This window comes from Acomys minous, assembly GCF_964271855.1.
Source record: "Acomys minous genome assembly, chromosome: 15".
Classification (NCBI taxonomy): Eukaryota; Metazoa; Chordata; class Mammalia; order Rodentia; family Muridae; genus Acomys; species Acomys minous.
In genome coordinates, this window is record NC_140497.1 from 5,626,676 (window position 1) to 5,645,406 (window position 18,731).

Genomic DNA, 18,731 nt, shown 5'->3' on the forward strand with positions numbered 1-18,731 from the left:
GCATTTCCCATAATGAAAATGTGCCCTTCTAGAGTGAGGGTAAGTGCAGTGTGCTGTCGGGAAGCACAGGCAGAGGCCTACTCACGTACACACTGAGCACGCTGCTGTGTGTTAGAGATGTTAGTGCATAGACTGGTGGCTCCCAAGCTCCCATCCTATCAGTTTTGCGTGAGGCGCTGGCTCTCTTGCTGCGGCTCCCTCAGAGAGCGGGGTGGCCAGCCTGCAGCATCTCTGCACCTTTGCCACATTGTTGCTCCTTCCACTCTGGCTACGTGGTAAGGGCTGCCTGCTTGAGTAAGCCTCCCCCTGCCTTGAGAAGCACAGAGAGTCCACAGAGGGGAGAGGGAGAGAGGCTGGGAAACCTGCTGGCTCAGGGGGTTTCCTGTGGCTGTGTGACTCCTTCGTCAGTCTTCCAGGAGGAGGCATTTCCAAGCCAGTCCTGGAGGCAGGTGATCCTAGAGTTCACGTCACCTCGAGAGCCATAAACCTCTCACCCAGAGCCGCCAGCCTCAGCGGGACATTGGACAAGACTTTGTGATCCCAGGACATACGTGAGAAAGCATCCTTCAGACATTGTAGCGGATGAGTGAGTCTACAAAGCAGGCCTATAGCAGGGGACTAGGCCGACTGCAGGCTCCAAGCTTCAAGGAGGGACTGGCTTCCTTGCGGTGCTTTAGACGTCGGCACCAGAACGCAGCCACCACCTTCTCTCCCCAGAGCCTCAAGGGAAGAGATGGAACAGACTGGATGTGAAGCCAAAGAAAGACTATGCCAGTGCTTCTCAACCTGGGGGTCACGAGCCCTTTGGGTGTTAAACAACTCTTTCCCAGGGGCCGCATATCAGATGTTTACATTGTGACTCATAACAGCAAAATTGCATCTGTGAAATAGCAACAAAATAACTGTATGGGTCAGCAGGACATGAGGAGTCGCCTTAGAGGACCACAGCTTGGGAAGGCTGAGAGACACTGCGTATCACCATTATAAAGTTGTATAACCGGACAGGAGGTGTGCTAGCCTTTCCGCGGACATAGAGTTGAGGCGCACCTCTGACGTCATAATGGGTTTGCCAAACGGTAAACACACACCAAGAGGGACCACTTCCCCAAAGTCCTCTGGAATGCTTGTTATTTCTGACTAGTGCTCCATTTGGTTAATTGCCCTCCGTGCTGACCCGGGGCTCTGGTAATGTCATCCTGAGGGTGGCCCTCCCAACACTCACTCTCCATTTTCATCACTAGCCTGGCCGCTGCCTGGAACTATATGTGTGTACTCCTAACAGCAGCCAAGAGGCAACAGGGAAATCCAATGGCACAGTCTGCACACGCCAGGGCCCATGCTAAGCCTTGCTCTCTAGTTAAAACATAACAGCCTCATTTTGTCCCTTTTCAAAAGCCCTCGTCCTGCCGGCCAGTGCTGTGTTGGGTTCACCGACACAGAAAGAAAATATTGTAACATTGGCCAGGTAAAGTCAAGACAAGGACTTCCAATGCCTGCCTCACCGATGCAGCACAGCCTTGTGGGAAACGCCAGGCTGGTGAAGCCACAGGATGCAACGCTACTGTGGGTTGGCTGAATTCCACAGCCGACCTTCCAGGAAAACCCACTTCCAAAGGAGGCTGAACGTTGCAGACCAAGGGCTATACATCACATTCTGAGCCGTGGAGTTCTTAGCCAGCTCTTCGAGCCAAACCCTGGACCTAATTTCAAGGCACTAAATTCCCTACTGCTGTTTCTGAACATGGGAAACCAACCCCACTCTCGGCTCCAAGCTGTGCTGGACGAGGTGCGTTCCAAACAGCTGCAAGCGCGGAGCTACTAAGAGTTACCGTGGAGTCTAGCAGCCTCGGAAGCACACAGCCAAGGCACACGTGGAGCTAATGTTGAGATCTGGGCAGATGGATGTGAACGGTGGCAAAGGCAGCTCCAGGTCAGGTACTGATCCACCAGAGAGACATAACAGGACAGAGTGTGCAGACTGAGGCACGCCCATGTGGGCAAAGATTCCTTTTAGAGACTTCCCTGTGGCAACTTTTATAAAAATCCTTTTTAAATTCCATCCCCCTCACCCCCCGCAAAAAAAAAAAAAAAAAAAAGTAGGTGGCTGTGAGAATCCACGCTGATTCTCACGATCGGGGAGCCAGCGGATGATTCATGCACAGTGTGAGGAAATAGGAAATCGGGACATCTGGAAAAAATCTTGGCATGACAAGACACCAGACACAGATGGAAAAGGACGAGTGTACACTGGCCCATATCACCCACCAAACGGGAAGAAAACATCCTCAGAGCCTGCAGACAAACAAGCATGGCCCGGAGTGCTGGAGCCAGACACGATGGAGCCCCAGAGCTCTGCATTCTCAGAAATGCAGTAATATTTCACACAGAGCACCCCACAATGATACCTGCTAAGGCAAGAGAGGAAGGGAAAGTTGGGACACCCACCGTCTACAGGAACTGGCTTCTCCTGGAAGTCACAGGATAATAATGATTTTGGAAATGGGTGCTAAAATCACATGTGAGCTAGAAGTGGGTGTTTGATGCTTTCAGCAAGGCCTCCCAAGCACGCCCAGCTCACACTTCCTCCAGCAAAAACTACAAAGCCCACCACAGCTCTGCTGTGATTGACAGGCGGCCTGGCATCTCTTGGTCTGAGTCCTGGGAGCCTCCGGCTGGTCACCTGGTCTCAACCTCTGTCCAAATGGAGGAGTTCAGCTCTGAACCCGTCATGACTAGAGCCAGCATGGATGGTCCTCAGGGTTATAACGCCTGTAAAACCCCTGGCGCTGCTGCCATGTCAGATGTGTGGCACTCCACCCTGGAGCGCTTAGCTTCCTAAGCAGAATTCTGGGTTTCCCACTGGCTTTGGGTACACACTGGCCTGAGTGACTTGATGAGAGCCACGCCTTGAGAGGAGGCAGAGCCCAGACCAGAGTCAAGGCCAGCAAGGAGAAGCACCTGTGGACAGGTAGGAGCGCTGAGCAGCAGGAATGTGTGCTTTACTCCTGCTCCCCAAACTCTGTCCTCAGAATCTTCCCAAACCAAACCCAACCACGTGCGCCATCCTAACGGCAGACTGAGGACCACACTTAGGGAAACTGTACAGAATGCCATTGCCTCCCCAGATTGGTGGGGACTCCTGACAAACAGAGAATGTCCCACCAGGCTCAAAAGTGCTAGAGATGACCTGAGAGGCACTCGGGGCACTAACTAGTGTTTTTCCTAGTCAGAAAGTCTTTTGATATTTTACAGTGAGCAGTAGCATCTCTTTTCCACAGCTTGACTATATGTATTTCATACACTGAATATAAAAAGGGACTTTCTTATTTATTTTTTTTTATGTGCGTTACTGGTTTTGCCTGCATGAGGGTGCCAGATCCCCTAGACCTGGAGTTACAGACAGCTGCGAGCTGCTATGTGGGTGCTGGGAATTGAACCCGGGTCCCCTGGAAGAGCAGCCAGTGCTCTCAACTACAACCACTGAGCCATCTCTCCAGCCCTCAATGGATTTTCTTTTTAAATACACTAGCTTCTACTACTCAAAACTCGATAAAGTGTCTTCTCAGAGGAAATATTTAATAAATTTACTTATTCTAATGAATAACTTGTTGTTTATTCAAATCAGTTAACTGCCTCAAAGTTTCAAAGGATCTCCACAGGAGTATTGTTGGCTACAGAAAAGAATATATTTCCTGGGACGAAGGAGGCTACCTCTTGGCATTTAAGACAATATACTTGGTGTAGCTTATTTTATGGGAAATAAATTTATAATATTCTACTACACATAAAAAGATAATCTTGTCCTTCTATCATCCTTAAGGGTCTCTATTTATTCAATTATACAAAGACACAGAGAAAGAATTTTAAAAAAAGATACAAGGAATAAAAAGAAATCCACTAACTCATACACAAAGCAGAATGTATAAGAACATTGTGTTGGCACATTTGTATTTCACAATAAAATCACGACCAAAGTGTTTCCTATATTTTAAAAAAATCCACAAAATGAATGCATTTGTAAGTGGAAGATTACTGAACTCTCCAAAAATATCAATAAAGCACAATTTTTGCCTTGGGAGCAAGTGTCACCTCATACCTAGTGATGACTAAGAAAGCAGTCTGCGTTAGTGATGCACTGAGGGTAAAGTCCTGTATCTGGTAAGTGATGCTATGGCCTAAGGCTTTTTTAGTGATCATCCACAACAGAGCCCAAAAATGACTAGAATGCAAGCCAGAGCGCTCTCGGAATTAGAGAATTTCCGGCTCTGAGACAGGAGGCATGGCAGCCTCTGGCCCTGAAGGGATGAGAAACAGGCAGTGTAAAACAGCACTTGGGTTTGAAAGGCTGGAAAATTCCACGGCTCCTTCTAGCATCGCTGGTTAGAACAAGCACCCCTCGTGGCATGCAGTGCCTATGCACCCCTACGCTCTGAGCAGCCAGAAAGGCACAGCCAAACACAAGCCCACCAGCCACACCCCGCAGACGGACAGGCAAGCCCACCCGAGCTCTGAGGAGCTGCAGAGGGTATAGGGGCAGCGCCTGTTCCACATGGGGCCTTAGGCTTGGGTCTTGACTGCGGTTTAGATAAGGCCACATTTGCTGGCAGGAGACGCCAGTGGCACACCCAGTAAGCCATGGGGGGGGTCACCCTGAGTTTTCTTTGGGGTCACCTGTGTGCCAGCATTTCCTACAGGACTTCTTGATGAGAAGGGGGTGCAGCTCTCGGTGCGCCCTACACTGATTCCCTTGATGTATGGGACAAACTTTTCCTCAGATCAACTGGATGCTATTATTACCCTGGGCAGGATCCCCACAACCTACTTCTCAGGGTTGGGGTGGGGTGGGGGAGGGGGAGAACTGGCATACAAGGCCCACCTGTCCAGCTGCCTGTCACAACATGATTCTCTGTAGTCTTTTTGTCTAACAAGCTGACAGAGCCACTGACCCTGACCCTCTGAAAACAGGGCCTAGAAGGGCTGCCCACAACCCTAAGGGGACAGGCTGAGTTCTCAGGGACCTTCCAGGCACTGTTCCCACCACTATCAGTTTAGGGGGCAGCATGGATCTAGCAGATGCTCAACTCCATGGACTTATGGTCTTCACTTGACATTATGAATGAAACCAACCCCTACCAGCTGGCTCCTCTTACCAGCTGGCTCCTCCTACCAACTGGCTCCTCCTACCAGCTGGCTCCTCCTACCAACTGGCTCTTCCTACTAACTGGCTCCTCCTACCAACTGGCTCCTCCTACCAATTGGCTCCTCCTACCAGCTGGCTCCTACCAGCTGGCTCCTCCTACCAGCTGGCTCCTACCAACTGGCTCCTCCTACTAACTGGCTCCTCCTACCAACTGGCTCCTCCTACCAATTGGCTCCTCCTACCAATTGGCTCCTCCTACCAGCTGGCTCCTACCAGCTGGCTCCTCCTACCAGCTGGCTTCTCCTAGCAGCTGTTAACACTGGGCTAATCCAGTAGCTCTCCATCCTCTACCCTAAAACATACTTAGCTATATTGGGGACATGTCTGTGCATCACAATCGAGCAGTGTGCTTCCTAAACTGAGCATGCAGAGACCAGGGAGGCTGCGAGATATTCCTCGATGCACACAAACCTCCACCCGAAAACAAACAAACAGACAAAACCATCGCAATCTGAGCCAGCCGTTTTCTTCCATGGTAAGGTAGGTGTCACAGTAACACGTAGAAGAGTGCTCACCACCACGTGTGAGCTGGCGCAGACACGGAAAACCCAGCTCCCTCCTTTTCTTGTCCACTCTGTCACGCCTAAGCCTAGCTCTAGCGTCTGTGAACAAAAGCTGTTGTATGTGTGACGACATCTGTTAAGTCAAACAGGGGCCCCTGGGTAATTGTGTTAAACTTCTATGGGGGCTCAGCAGCTGGTCAAGCCACAAGCCAGTTGCCTACGTGGTATGGGGAAAGCTCTCGGGAGCATGCTTGCCTCTCACACGACACCGAACGCTTCCCAGATCTCCAAGCTAGAACCAGAAGGATGGCCTCCCCACCAGCCCTATCTCCAACCCTTTCAGACATGCGCATGCGTGTTAGACAGAGAGGCAGCAGCGTGAGGGAGCGTTCTGTGGGATGACACTATCTCTGCGGTACAGACCAAGCGTGTGGAGGGGTCATGAATCACAGGCGGTGTGATGAGTAGTGACAGGGTAATGCGCTTCCTCCCACATTTGTGGCAAGAGTCTGGGTAACTGCTGGGTTAAAGCATCCTGAGAGAATCAAGCCACATGGCTTGATTAGGACCCTCTGTGCATCCAGGACTGCAGGAAGACCCCTTGTGTGAATCATTGAGGCAGGAACCACCAAGCTTTTCTACAACAGCGTTCTCAACTGGACAGGCGCATTTCCAGTGATTAATGAACACGTCTTTCCACACATGTGTGGATGCCAGATTCTAACCTATATACAAGCAGGCCTGGTGCAGGATGGCCTTGATCCTGCTTCACCCCGGAAGCTGTCCCATCATGCTTCAGACCAGTGGTAGATTTACATAAATGAGGGCTGCCATGGTCACACAATTAGAAAGACTTCTTTTTGTTTGTTTGTTTGTTTTTTGTTTTGTTTTGTTTTGTTTGTTTTTTCAAGACAGGGTTTCTCTGTGTAGCCTTGGCTGTCCTAGACTCACTTTGTAGACCAGGCTGGCCTCGAACTCACAAACATCCTCCTGCCCCCTGCCTCCCAAGTGCTGGAGCTAAAGGCGTGAGCCACCACACCTGGCAACACCTGGCAAGCCCTGTTCCAGCAATGCACAAATGCTCATGGTCATGCCAGAAGCAGATGCCAGAGGCCGAGCTGCCTTTACCACCCCCAGGGACTAGTCCAGGGAATCCTTATCAAACAAAACCACCCAGGTCTTAATCAGGCCTGCAAGCCCCACCACACAGCCACCCCAGAGGACACAAAGCCATTGCATTCGAGGCCAAATGAGTGACTTAATTTGAGTCTTCAAGGCAGCAGGGGTGGTGGGGAGGGGGCTAGATAAACAATTCAGACTGACTCTGAAAAGTCAGTGAGAGCCCAATGCCACGTTGCCTGGCTCTGTGCTGATTGCTTGGTGACCGCCTTCAGATCGACCTGCAACGCCTCAAGAACAGAAGACAAAGTCTACCAAAGAGCCTGGTGCAGCACGAAACGGTGTGGCAATCGTTTCCACAGGGGGAACTGCGCGGGAACACCATCCAGTGTTCCTCAGGGACTTGGGAACGCACGTCTCAGAAACTGACCACAAACTTTCTCTGGCTTTGGCATTCTTTCCCACTTAGGTGGCTGTTACTCTTATCTGTGATGTGTGTGGCTCCCATCCTATTTCTGAGAAAACCACTTTAGAGTATCAGTGGCGGGTGGGAGGTGGGGGAACAGGGGGGCAGGGGGGGGGATCCTTGGGAACTGAAAACATTTGTGTGTCATTTAGGACCCATGACTTCCATAGTGTGGTCTGAGGGACTATGTGAAAGGAATGTTTGGGGTAAATGTTATCAAGCTACACTATACACATATATGAAAGTGCCAAATAACAAATAAATACAAATATATTTTTAAACTAAAAGGAGAGTTGCCCTACAAAAATAAAGAGAAAACTATTTTCCTACATCTGTGATTCTTAAACAGAAGGGGTAGAGAGCTTGTTCAGATAATTGGCGTCTTACATCTGAGAAACAACAAAAACTCCTCATTTTTATAAATGAATCTAGCCAAGTGTGTAAATGATGAAAATTTGTTTCAAAAATATTAATTTGAACAGAAAGCCTTCAAAGCATATAGGAACTTTTTCCCCAAAAAAATAAGCTGAATTTAGTCCTTATCCATCAATTCCAAAAAGCACCATTGAGTCAAAACACTGTGTCTGCAGGCCTACTCCTCTGCTGTCAGCACGCTCAGCCACTGGTCATGACGGCCCCTGGAGCATGCCTGTCACGGTGAGAACGTTGCTCAGAACCCTGTTACCACTCTGCTTCCCTTGCTGCTCTGGGGAGATTGTTAAAGCAGGAAAGTTAGGCTCATCGGGGAAAAGGAGCAGCATTCAGAAAGGATCATGACGTGTGTCCACTCACCTTTTGTCCCTTCACGCCATGACAGTCACATTTTCCACAGCCAGAGCCACCACAATCACCCTGAAAGAAAAAAAAGAAAGAAAGTTTAAACAGGAGATTACTTTCAAGGTATGGTCAAGATTTGCACTGGGAACCAGAGTGATGGCTCAATGGATAAAAGCACTCGCCACCAAGCCTGACTGTCTGCCGGTGTCCAACCCCCGGAACCCATGTGATGAAAAAATGAAAGCACACTGTGGCGAACTGTCTTCTGACTGCCACATGCATGCTGTGGCACATGTACACACCTTCACCCATAATAAACAAATAAATAAATGTGATTTTTTAAAAAACAGGTTTGAATTATGACATCAGCATCGTCCAACACCCAGTTATGAAGTACGTCCTGCTCGTCCCCTCTCGCAAGACCCAGCAGTACCAGAACCTGAATGCAGCTAGTAATGAGTCACACACCTCATGGAGAAAGCCTTGGGTTCTATGGGTCACAGCCCGGGACACAGAGACGCAGGTCACGAGACTGGCTGCTGTCTTTCGTCTGCTGAAACCGGTCTCACCTGGGGCTTATGTGAACAGTGTTGCGAGGCAAAGAAAACGGCCTGGCTCTGACTTAAGAGCCTGACACCTAAGACCATGAGAGAGCAAGGGTTCCCTAAGGTGGCCTCTGCTTGTCCCTCGTGTTTCCAGGGACTCAGAGCTACGCAAGAGACTAGAGAAAGAAGAAGTGGCAGGGCTGTCTTTTGGGCCTGAGTGTTTAAACTCAATGAAAGCCTGGACAGTCATTTAAAGATCGCTCCATTACAAAACTTGTTTGCTGTTGCCTGCTAACACACATCAACAAGAGGCGGAGAGGAACTGTCCAAGTGCCCAGTGAGACCCCAGGTACTATCATATCTTAAAAAAAAAAAAAAGCCCCCCATCCCAAAGTACGGACAGAAGCAGGGGAGGTTTAACATAACATTCTGAGACAAGATTGAAATCAGAAGCCAACTCAGCTTCCAGGACATAAAGTGGCCAAGGAGGGGGGAAACCACACACACACACACACACACAGAGAGAGAGAGAGAGAGAGAGAGAGAGAGAGAGAGAGAGAGAGAGAGAGAGAGAATGGAGCCTACATACAATTCATGAAGCCCTTGGCCAAACCCAAGTTTTAAACCCTTATAGACAGCGATATGGTGTTTAAAAGGGCGGGGAGGACACAGAGTGAGCCGTTTAGCAGGCTTTATTAGATGTGCTGTGTCTGCATGGAAATAAAATTTAGACCCATATTCTGCTTCAGGTGGTAACAGTTCCTTCAGAATAAAAGTATGCTATTAATAGCCCCTGGCTCATGAGAAGCCTATGTTTTTAACAGCATCCTTGAGGCTGCATCACCATGGAGATCCTCTGCCCAAAACAAGCACATCTGGAGACACTTATTTCATGAGCTGAAGCTGAGCAAGACGGTGGGCGAGCTGGTCTTCATTTTCTAGTTTGTAGATGGGGACACTTGACAGCTCTCCAAGCAAAGCCCAGCGGCCAGATCTGCTCTCCTCTCTGACTCACATCCCAGCCATTTCAGCCTGTTCTCTTACAGCCCTCCTGACATTTCAAACACTCCCTGTGCTCCTCTGCTGGCTCCAAATGTGAGTTTCAGCCATCACCAGGGCCGGAGTCTTTAGCTCGGCTGAAGGTGGACCATGCAGAACACATAGAGAAAAACACTGAAGGCCTCAGCCGACTTAAGTGTCTTACCTCTGACCACCTGGGTCCCACGAGACTCTGAGCCTTTAGCCACACCCTGAGCTTAGTGTGGAGCTGTCTCAAGACAGCTTTTTAACCAAAAACTCCCTGGCTAGGAAGCCCACACTAAGAAAGAGTGTTACTAATTAATTAGCCAGTGGCATGCCGCCCGCTGCTGAGTCTGTCTCTGCTTCCAGGTCACTGACACCAGCACCATCAACTCTAAGTCCCCCGAGGGTAGCCGGCCAGCCTCCTCGTTGGCACCTGCCACTTCGCACACATTCTGCTTTGAAGCGAGGGCATTTCACCCTACTTGTTCAGTCCTGCTGAGTCTAGCCCTTTGCTCACTGATTTCACCCAGAGAAATTAACCAGGCAATCGAGGCCATGACCTGATCTGCAGGGGCTACATGAGAAATGGCTCCCACTCACCCACATTTTGCCGAGACTCCACAAAAGCCTGAGGCAAACAGATTTCCTATGTGAAAGCCAATGGTGGTTCCTTTGAGATGTCACATTTCAAGAGAAGCTAAAGTCAGCTCTGTGGTGAGGCTGGGATTTTTCTGTCTGAAATGCCGTTGCCATCTGGGACACTCGGCTCCATTCGCTCTGAAGGAGGTCTTTGGGTCTATTTCCTAGAGTTGTCCCTATGTACATCAGTGGATTCCATAAGCACAGGGCAGAGATGGTAAACCCCCAAACCTGGGCAGAGATGGTAAAGCCAAGGCTCACAGCACAGAAAGCCTGAGGTGTGCGCAACTAGTAGGCATCTCGGCGGGAACCTATGCCAGGTCCCAAGAAACTCTTCAGAGAGTCTAGAACCAAAACCAAGGAGCTACAGTGCCCCTCCCCGCCACAGCCTAGACACAAAAATGTCTAATCCCAGAGCCAGTGCATGAATCTTTATTCAGGTAGGAAATCATCATCATTTTTAGGCATACAGGAAATCTTATTACCAAATGCTGGCCCCCGGGAAGCAATTCAGAAGAGTCAGGCGTCATAATAACACCTAAATTATGGTCTGCTTTTCAGAAAGAAAGGAAAGAAGGAAGGAAGGAAGGAAGGAAGAAGGAAGCTCAAAGGTGGGAGGTTGAGACAGGGTCTCACTATATAAATCAGGCTGCCCTAGAACTCTAAATACTCTTCCTCAATCTTCTTGGTGCTGGACCTACAGACAAAATAACCTCCAGACCCACAGTGTGAAGAGCTAGAGATGACACTTTCTGGGGCAAACTCTGGGTGGCCTTGCATCTTATGTAAATGGCTTGATTAAAAGCAAACATCAAGTTTTAGAAAAACAGCCACGAATCATGTGATATTTGTTTACTTTGTTAAATAGGATTTAGTTTGAGATGTCATTATTCTGGTCCTTAATGATTTCCACTTTTATAAAGTGGCCCCTGCAGGTCTTTACCCCAACACAGGAGGCCTGTTCTACCACTGTTGCCAGGCACAGAATTAAAACCAATAGAAATGGTACCCTGAGGTCCCCTTTCAGTCTGGTTTGACATTTACTTCTGAGACACCTAATTAAAACAGAAGCCTTTATTCACACGGTCTTATCCATGCGTGGTAACTTTCCCATGAGAGGGGCCCAGGACACTGACTTACATAGGTCTGAAGTTATTGGGGACCTCACATGTTAGGGGTTACATCACAAATTTCATGACTTCCTGAGGCCCCTCAGCAAAAGGGAAAGATATATGCACTTGTGATTTGTGAAAGATTTGTGAGGCCAGCAGTGCCCCCCTGGCTCCAGATCTGAGGGACTTTACGAGGCCTGCTCATGTCTGGAGCACACTGGGCCACATCCACTGGCTCCCGGCTCATCTGTTTCAGATCCTAGAACGGGAAGAACTGGAACATTCTGTGAATTGCACGATCCCTTCCCTCCCTAGGGTCAATTAGGTTAGCTAAGTCCTGTTCTCTCTTCCCATGAGATACAGACAGGAGGAAGTGGGTCAGGAATGCTGCCCACTTGGGGCCCTGGAATGTGACCGCATAACCTCAAAGGGCAGGCCATGTGAGACTTGGTCTATCTCGCAGAAGTTGGCCATCCACAGACAAGAGGGTCGACAACCCAAGTACGCAGGGGAAAGCAACATCACTTCTCAAAGTCCTGTTTGCCGCTCCCCACCGGACCCATCCATCACGCAGTGTTTCCAATACCCTGTGTTCTGGTTTGAATGATGGCAGCTCCCGTGGGCTCCCGTAGGTGGCGCTGTTTTGGTATGGTGTGGAGCCCTTAGGAGGCGGGGTCTTAATGAAGGATGCGGGTCGTTAGGCGTGGGCTGCGAGGCTTTATAACTCAAGCCCCACTTCCTTCTCTTTGTGGCTCTTGTTCCACCAAAATGTGAAGTCTCAGCTGGATGCTTCTGTCACGATGGGGCCACCTGCCGCCATGCTTTCTCCATGAACTGACCCGGGTCTTAGAAACGTGAGCCGGAGTAAACCCTTCCTGCCCGGCATTTGGTCATTGTAACAAAAGTTAAACAGCACCCCCAGGCCCCTTCAGACATGGGCGCACACGGGCTTCAACAGCAGAGACTGCATGAAACGAAACAGAAGACACAGTATTCAAGGAATGCAGAGGGCCCTTCGAAGTAATCCCCGGACCAAATACCTTTTCTATTCTTTCTCTGCAAGGTTCTCAAGACGAGCTAAAACCACTCGCGCATTAGTAAAACTTTATCTCACACTCCCGTTAAGGTTTCTAGAAAGAACAACCATCAGCCTTAATGGTGTTAACTACATTAGGCTGAAAGCACGTAATGTGCAATGTCCCTGCAGGGGAAGGATGGAGGACAGTGACCTTCAGCTAAATGAAGACTCTCCCTGGTTGTCCCTGAACTGAAGACATCAAGAAGCCCCTTCTAAACATCACAGCAGACTCCGCGTGACGGACAAGTGACAGAATGCTCTCGGAATGAGTGTGCCGGAGGGCATGCCAGCTGGGACGCTTCTGTGTAGAGGGATGGTCTGCCCTACGGATTCGCTAACTGTGGCGTGTGTGCTACGGGCGCCATGCTTGAAAGGAGCACGCAGCATGAGCCCTTGCATTTCTGATGCTCCCTTGCTACTGATGACGATGCACGGTTAGGATCCCCACTTGAAAGATTTTCGTGTGTTCCGTATCCCTCCAAATACGGACATGTGGAGCTCTGCAAAGCCCAAACAGCTTATCTTTCAGATTCCTTTACACATTCCCTGTCCTGTGCAAAATGTCAAAACACTCTCACAGGGGATATTGCTAGCCTGCTGCGCTTCCTGTCACAGCACTTCCTCAGGGGCCTTCAGGATGACTACTTACCCAACAAAAGAAATACATAAAGAGGGGGAAATGTATTTCAGGGCTACTGGCGCAGAATTAAAAGCATACACTAAAAAAGAGAGCATGGCAAGCCGAGCCTTTGTGTGCTGTGGTGGAGTGGTCAGGGGTACAACCCTATACCAGACTGGAAATGTCTGTAGAATTCATCCTCAACTGCACAGCATTAGAAAATTAATACAACGAAATAGAGATCACAATATAGGTCAAATATCACAGCATAAATAATAGTCTCTTAAAGGATTAGATTCAAGCTCGCTTTGGTGGCACAGGCTTGTGTTGCCAGCTAATTGGGAGGCTGAGGCAGAAGGATCCCAAGTTCGGAGCCTTCCTGGGCCTCAGTGAGTTCAAGGTTAACCCAGGCAACTTAGGGAGACCCCTGTGGCAACATAAAAGGTAAAAGAAGGCCCAGGAGGATGGGTCCCTGGCACAGTGTGTGCTTAGCCTATGCAAAGCCCAAAGGTCTCTCTTCAAACAAAAACCTGCCATTTGCACAGCGTTTTTTGATCTTTCAAAAACATGCCTGGTAGATTTAAAAGTAAAAGTTTGTCTCCTGCTGTCTAAGAAGCTCACACCCACCTTCACCTCCGCTTACCTCATTAGTGCATCATTTTGTTCTGCCCATGTAAGGCAGAAACCACCCCCCAAGAGGTGTGAAAATCATTCTTTATCTTCACTCAACTGAAAGGAGTATTTAGTCAGTAAAATATCATTTCTGTCTCATTTGATAATGGAAGACAGACACAGAACAACCATTATTATCCTGTAAACTTAAAAAAGTAACTGTGTTCTAGTTTGAAAACAACTACAAGTGTTGATACATTCTTGGCAAAAAATACAATTAAAAATTAGCAAGCCAGTTCAGTTTCTAATGTTCCGCTCCTTTCCCCTTCTTCTCTGCTCCCCAATAATATGACTAAGGCTTCGCCTGTGCAGTCCAGGCCCCATCTGTTTCTCGTTTGAGACCGGGTTGCAGAACCTATGTGGGTTCCCACCAACACCGTGCGCTGTGGAAACGAGGGTGTTGGCTTAGCTTCGAGCACTACCAACATGTGACTGCACTTCTTGTCCTATTTTCCTCCGTCGTGCAATTTTGTTGACTCATTTTCTTTGCTTTTCTTCTCTTTCTCCCACTGGACGGGGGTGGACATCAAATGTTCTTTCTGGGGTAAAGGACACCCCAGAGGGAACACATAATGAGGCCCAGTGCTTCATCTCCAGCTTATTGGTCCTTTCGCCAGCTGAAGACAGATGTGGCTATAATTAGCTGTCATGTGACAGTGGCCATTGGATGGGCTGCAATGAGCTGGTGGACTACGAATGTCCAAGGGGACCCACGGCAAACATGACCCAGAATGAGTCTTCCCATGACTGTGAGTCACTGGCGAGGGACAGCGCAGTGGGCTCAGCAAGTCCTTACTTTCAGACAGCACTTAGGAGCCTACCTTCCACGTCCCTGCGTGCTGTTCTCACTGGCCCATGAGGTCAGAACGATTCTCTCTTCCCCTCCCCCATCCCCTAGCCACTGACCCCTCAGAGACCATCACGCAAGTCTGGCCACAAGGACTTCCCAGTTGTCCTTGAAGAAAGAGCAAATTCTACACAGCCAGGCATGAAAAAATGGAAGAGATCTGTCTCCTCCATCTTTGAGAAGCTGACTCCCTTCGTGAGAGGGCAGCGTGTACAACCAAGCTTTGTTCCCGTCCTGCTCTTCTCCTTCCTCTCCCGCCTCCTCGCTGTTTCCTTCCCCTCCTTCGCCACCCTAGCTCACCCTTACCCCCTCCACACCCTGGCCTCCCGTCCTTCCTCGCCCACTGAATTCACACATCTACCAGCACTCCTTACATCTGACCCCCAGGTCATACACACCATCTTTCCCACGTTCTACCTTCAGACAGGTCCCTAAATGGGTCACATGTGGAATCTCGGAGCCCTTGGGAAATTACTAGGCCCTTTCTGTGATCCGGAGCATGCGCTATGCATTCTTACATCCGAGCATGCGCAGTGCTTTCTTTCAGGACCCATTGCAAGCCCCAGGCCTGGTTTAACTCTACACCAGGCATCTCATATATACACCCTACAGCTCCGTACAGAGTAAAGCCTTCCCTTGGGCAGGGCCGCCAGTCAACACCTGAGCAGCAGAGCAGAAGGGCTATCTTCACACACAACAGGAATGAGCAGAGAAAATGTTTCATTTATCCTTCCACATTCCATTGACTGAGCCTTTAAGGAGCCCTAGTTTGGAGCAAACTGAAAAGGGGAAAGAGAAAAGGCCTAAGTGACTAGGGAAATATTTCAAGAATGATTGACACGCGGTGCTCCAAAAGGATTCATGAAGCCGGTGGCTGGAGCACCCCGCTGTCTTTCACTGAACAATTAAACAGTTTAAATGGCTACTGATATGACTCACCGAGGGACGGAGGAGGTTCGCGGTCCCCCCTCTCTCCGTGCAACGCTGTACGCTGAAGAACAGAGAAAGCCGCGGACGCCTGTGGTGAAGCTTATTTCACAACAGGCGATAAAGGGCTCCGTTCTCCTGCTTGGCAATTCTATTGCCAATTAGCGACTCCACTGTCATCAAATTCATGTAATAATTTTTCATTCTGTTTGTCATACCCTGCAGCTCATATTCTCCTCATTATTAGGACTTATTTAATGCACGATTCTATTATTTATGCAAGGGAAAGCATATGCTTTTACGCATGGAGTAGCATTGGTTCAGTTCTAGTTCCCAAAGCTCACTCTCCCCAGTCTCTCCTGCCATCCACCCTGAAATCCAGCCAGAGTCAAGGACGGAGAGAGGAAAGCCACAAACCGTCCCTGGTCCATGGCAGACTTTGGACAGCAGTCTGTCCCTCCTAGCAGGAGGGAGGAGAAAAATATGTGTGAAACTAATAGTTCGGGCCCAATCACTGCCTGGTGGTAGCACAGGGCCTTTGAAAAGGAAGGCGGAAGTGAACGTCCTTTGTGGATGACAATGTTTGTGGCCCACAGGGCACCTGTGTATGGTTCACGCTGACAGTAGGGCCACAGAGCTCCAAGCTAGGCTTGGCAAGCCAGGGTGGCAAATGAGGACGGTCCAACAGGAAGACGCAGTATGCAGAGAGACAGAACCCCACAGAGGAATCACCACACTGGTGATGATCTGGGCACGCGGGGAGTGTCACTGTCCCAGGACAGGAAACGTGAGGACAGCAGAAGGCAGTTCCTTTTTGTGGGCTCAGATCTCTCCCTATAAAAGCAGTTCTTGTTGGCTCAAAATCTGCTGCTTTCCAGTCACAGAGAGACTACCAAAAGTCCTTCTAAGCAGCCATCGAGACTGGTCACCTTGCATGTCTGGTATGAGGCATATCTTACAAACCTGCATGTCTAGACTAATCCCACCAAGCCCGGAGGGAGCCCAGAAGTTCCAGCACTCCTGCCCAGCCTCACGTGCAAAGCAGTTTTTCAAAGAAATGAAAGAATTTGCACTCTTTATACGTGACAGTCGCTAACGTACAATGCAGTTCTCAAAGCTAGAGGTGTCACCTTAGAAGCATCACCGCCCAAGGATAATATCACCTGACTTGTATCCTTAAAGTTGCACTTTAAAACTCTGACAAAATATAAACAGAAAGTGCATGTAGTAAGTGTGTACAGCAAAACCGATGCGCATGCGCAGAGACGGTGGCACGGCACTGTGGTGCTTGGCAAGCGGCCGGGGTTTTGTCCGGATGATTTCTATGTGATCACGCCAATGTGAACAACATGGAACAAAAACCTTCCTAAGTGTAAGGACGATAATGGCTGGTGCACCCCAATGGCTACTGTGTAGACCATAAATGGCACTTTCAAAAGAGCTACCTAAAACTTTGCACATTTATGGTCAGACAAGAAATTTGAGGGAAACCACAGCAGAGAAGCAACCGCAACCGCCGTCGGTCAAAGCTGTGGTTTCTCAGGCATGCCTCACTGTGGCATTGGTGCTGTGTGGTACCTGTGGGGCTTCCTCAGTCAGCTGCACCATGCTTTGTGGAGCTCCTTGCCAGACCACACATCCCTGGGGACCCCAGGGCAGACTGATTCCCCCGAGACAGGAGAAACCCATGTTGACTCTGAGCTGCACCCACGAGGACAAGCGGCTGCACTCATCAATGGATGCTGTGCAGCTGCAGAACTGTGCAGTGGCATCTGAAAACCTCGCACTTCTGAGGGGCGTTAAAAATACTTACCAGAGTTAAATCATTCATAATTTATTATGGAACTAAGTCTGACTCCCACTTTAAACTAAGCTAATCCCGGTTCCCTGTTCCTTAATTTGAGCCAAAAAAAGAAAAAGAAAAAGAAAAGAACAACAACCTGTTTTGCCCTCTCATTTACATCCTTAAATTCCCCAGACCCCACTGAGGCTTATTTTTAGGAGATCTGTAGAAATAAAACCATGACCTCACATGCAAATCATTATACAGAACATTTTAACATCTAGAAGATTCTATAGAACCTTTGCTACCACTGTGTGGCTAGTAGTTTGAGTCAAACAAACATATCCTACAAGTCAAGATGAGGTGGGCAGTCTTTTAAAAAATTAAGTTTAGATAATAAGATATACTTTGAATATTTTTTAAAAATTAATCTCTTTTCCCTACTGTGTTTCATAGCCTAGGGTTACCGGCAGATGTGTCTCAGGGAATAATTTGCTAGTTGTTCTAGGTTTTGGTGCTACTCGGGTTGTAGTTGAGAGTCAGCCACAGCTTTCCATAACTGAGGCCCAGAGCAAAGTCCCTTCACCCTGAGCAGGTTTGCACCTGTGGCCAGTGCGCTGCTCACAGCCTATCTGTAGTTTCCCCCCCATGGACTCAGAGGTCAGGGACATTCCCCAGTCCCCACCCTTTTCCTGCAGGTTCCTCGCCATCACTACTGTCCACTAAGGGCAGGCTCCGAAGTCCCCAAGTCCTAAGATGTGCAGAGCTCTGGAGACAGGTGGTGGTGAGGGCTGAGAACCAGTGTGAATGTGCCTGAAGCCAGTGAGCTGCATGCTTAAGAGCCATTCAAATGGTAAAGTTATCATAGTGTATATTTCACTGCAGTAACTTTTAGAAGGCAGAAGGTTTTGTTGTTTTGTCTTTGTCTTTGTTTTTGTTTTTTGTTTTTTCCTCAAATTCCCAGAACTCTTCTTACAGTCTCAATGTTCCGCCAGCGATGCTTACAGCTGGGAAATAGAAACGTCAGTCTCCTCCCTCCCCTACGGCACAGGAGTGCATGCACACAACACACACACACACACACACACACACACACACACACACACACACACACACACACATGGCTGCTAGCCCAAGGCCCCACCTACCCATCACATCCTGCTAGGGATGCGTGCCTCAGCCAGAGGGTGCAGCCAAATCCACGGCTGCTGCATAATTTTGAATTCCCTAAGGAAAACCTTCGTTCTGGCCCCTTCTGCCCCCAGACTCCAAGGCCTGTCACTCTGTCTTCTGCCACATTCTCCCTAGTCCTCAGGTGTCTGTTGCCCATAAACAAGTGTCCTTCTCCTTGCTCACACCAGTCACACAGGACCTCATGTGCAGAGGGCAGAAGACACAAGATGCTCGGTTTAAGTCACTTT

The 18,731-nt window shown here is 49.0% G+C and overlaps 1 protein-coding gene across 1 annotated transcript in view; it reads right to left on the reverse strand.

Annotated features, from left to right (window-relative positions):
• COL4A1 (collagen type IV alpha 1 chain) overlaps positions 1–18,731 on the reverse strand; it is a 109,503-nt gene that overhangs the window by 57,677 nt on the left and 33,095 nt on the right. The window contains exon 2 of the mRNA XM_084759271.1: positions 8,081–8,140. Within this exon, the coding sequence (XP_084615397.1) occupies positions 8,081–8,140 (60 nt within the window). The remainder of the gene's footprint in view (positions 1–8,080; positions 8,141–18,731) is intronic.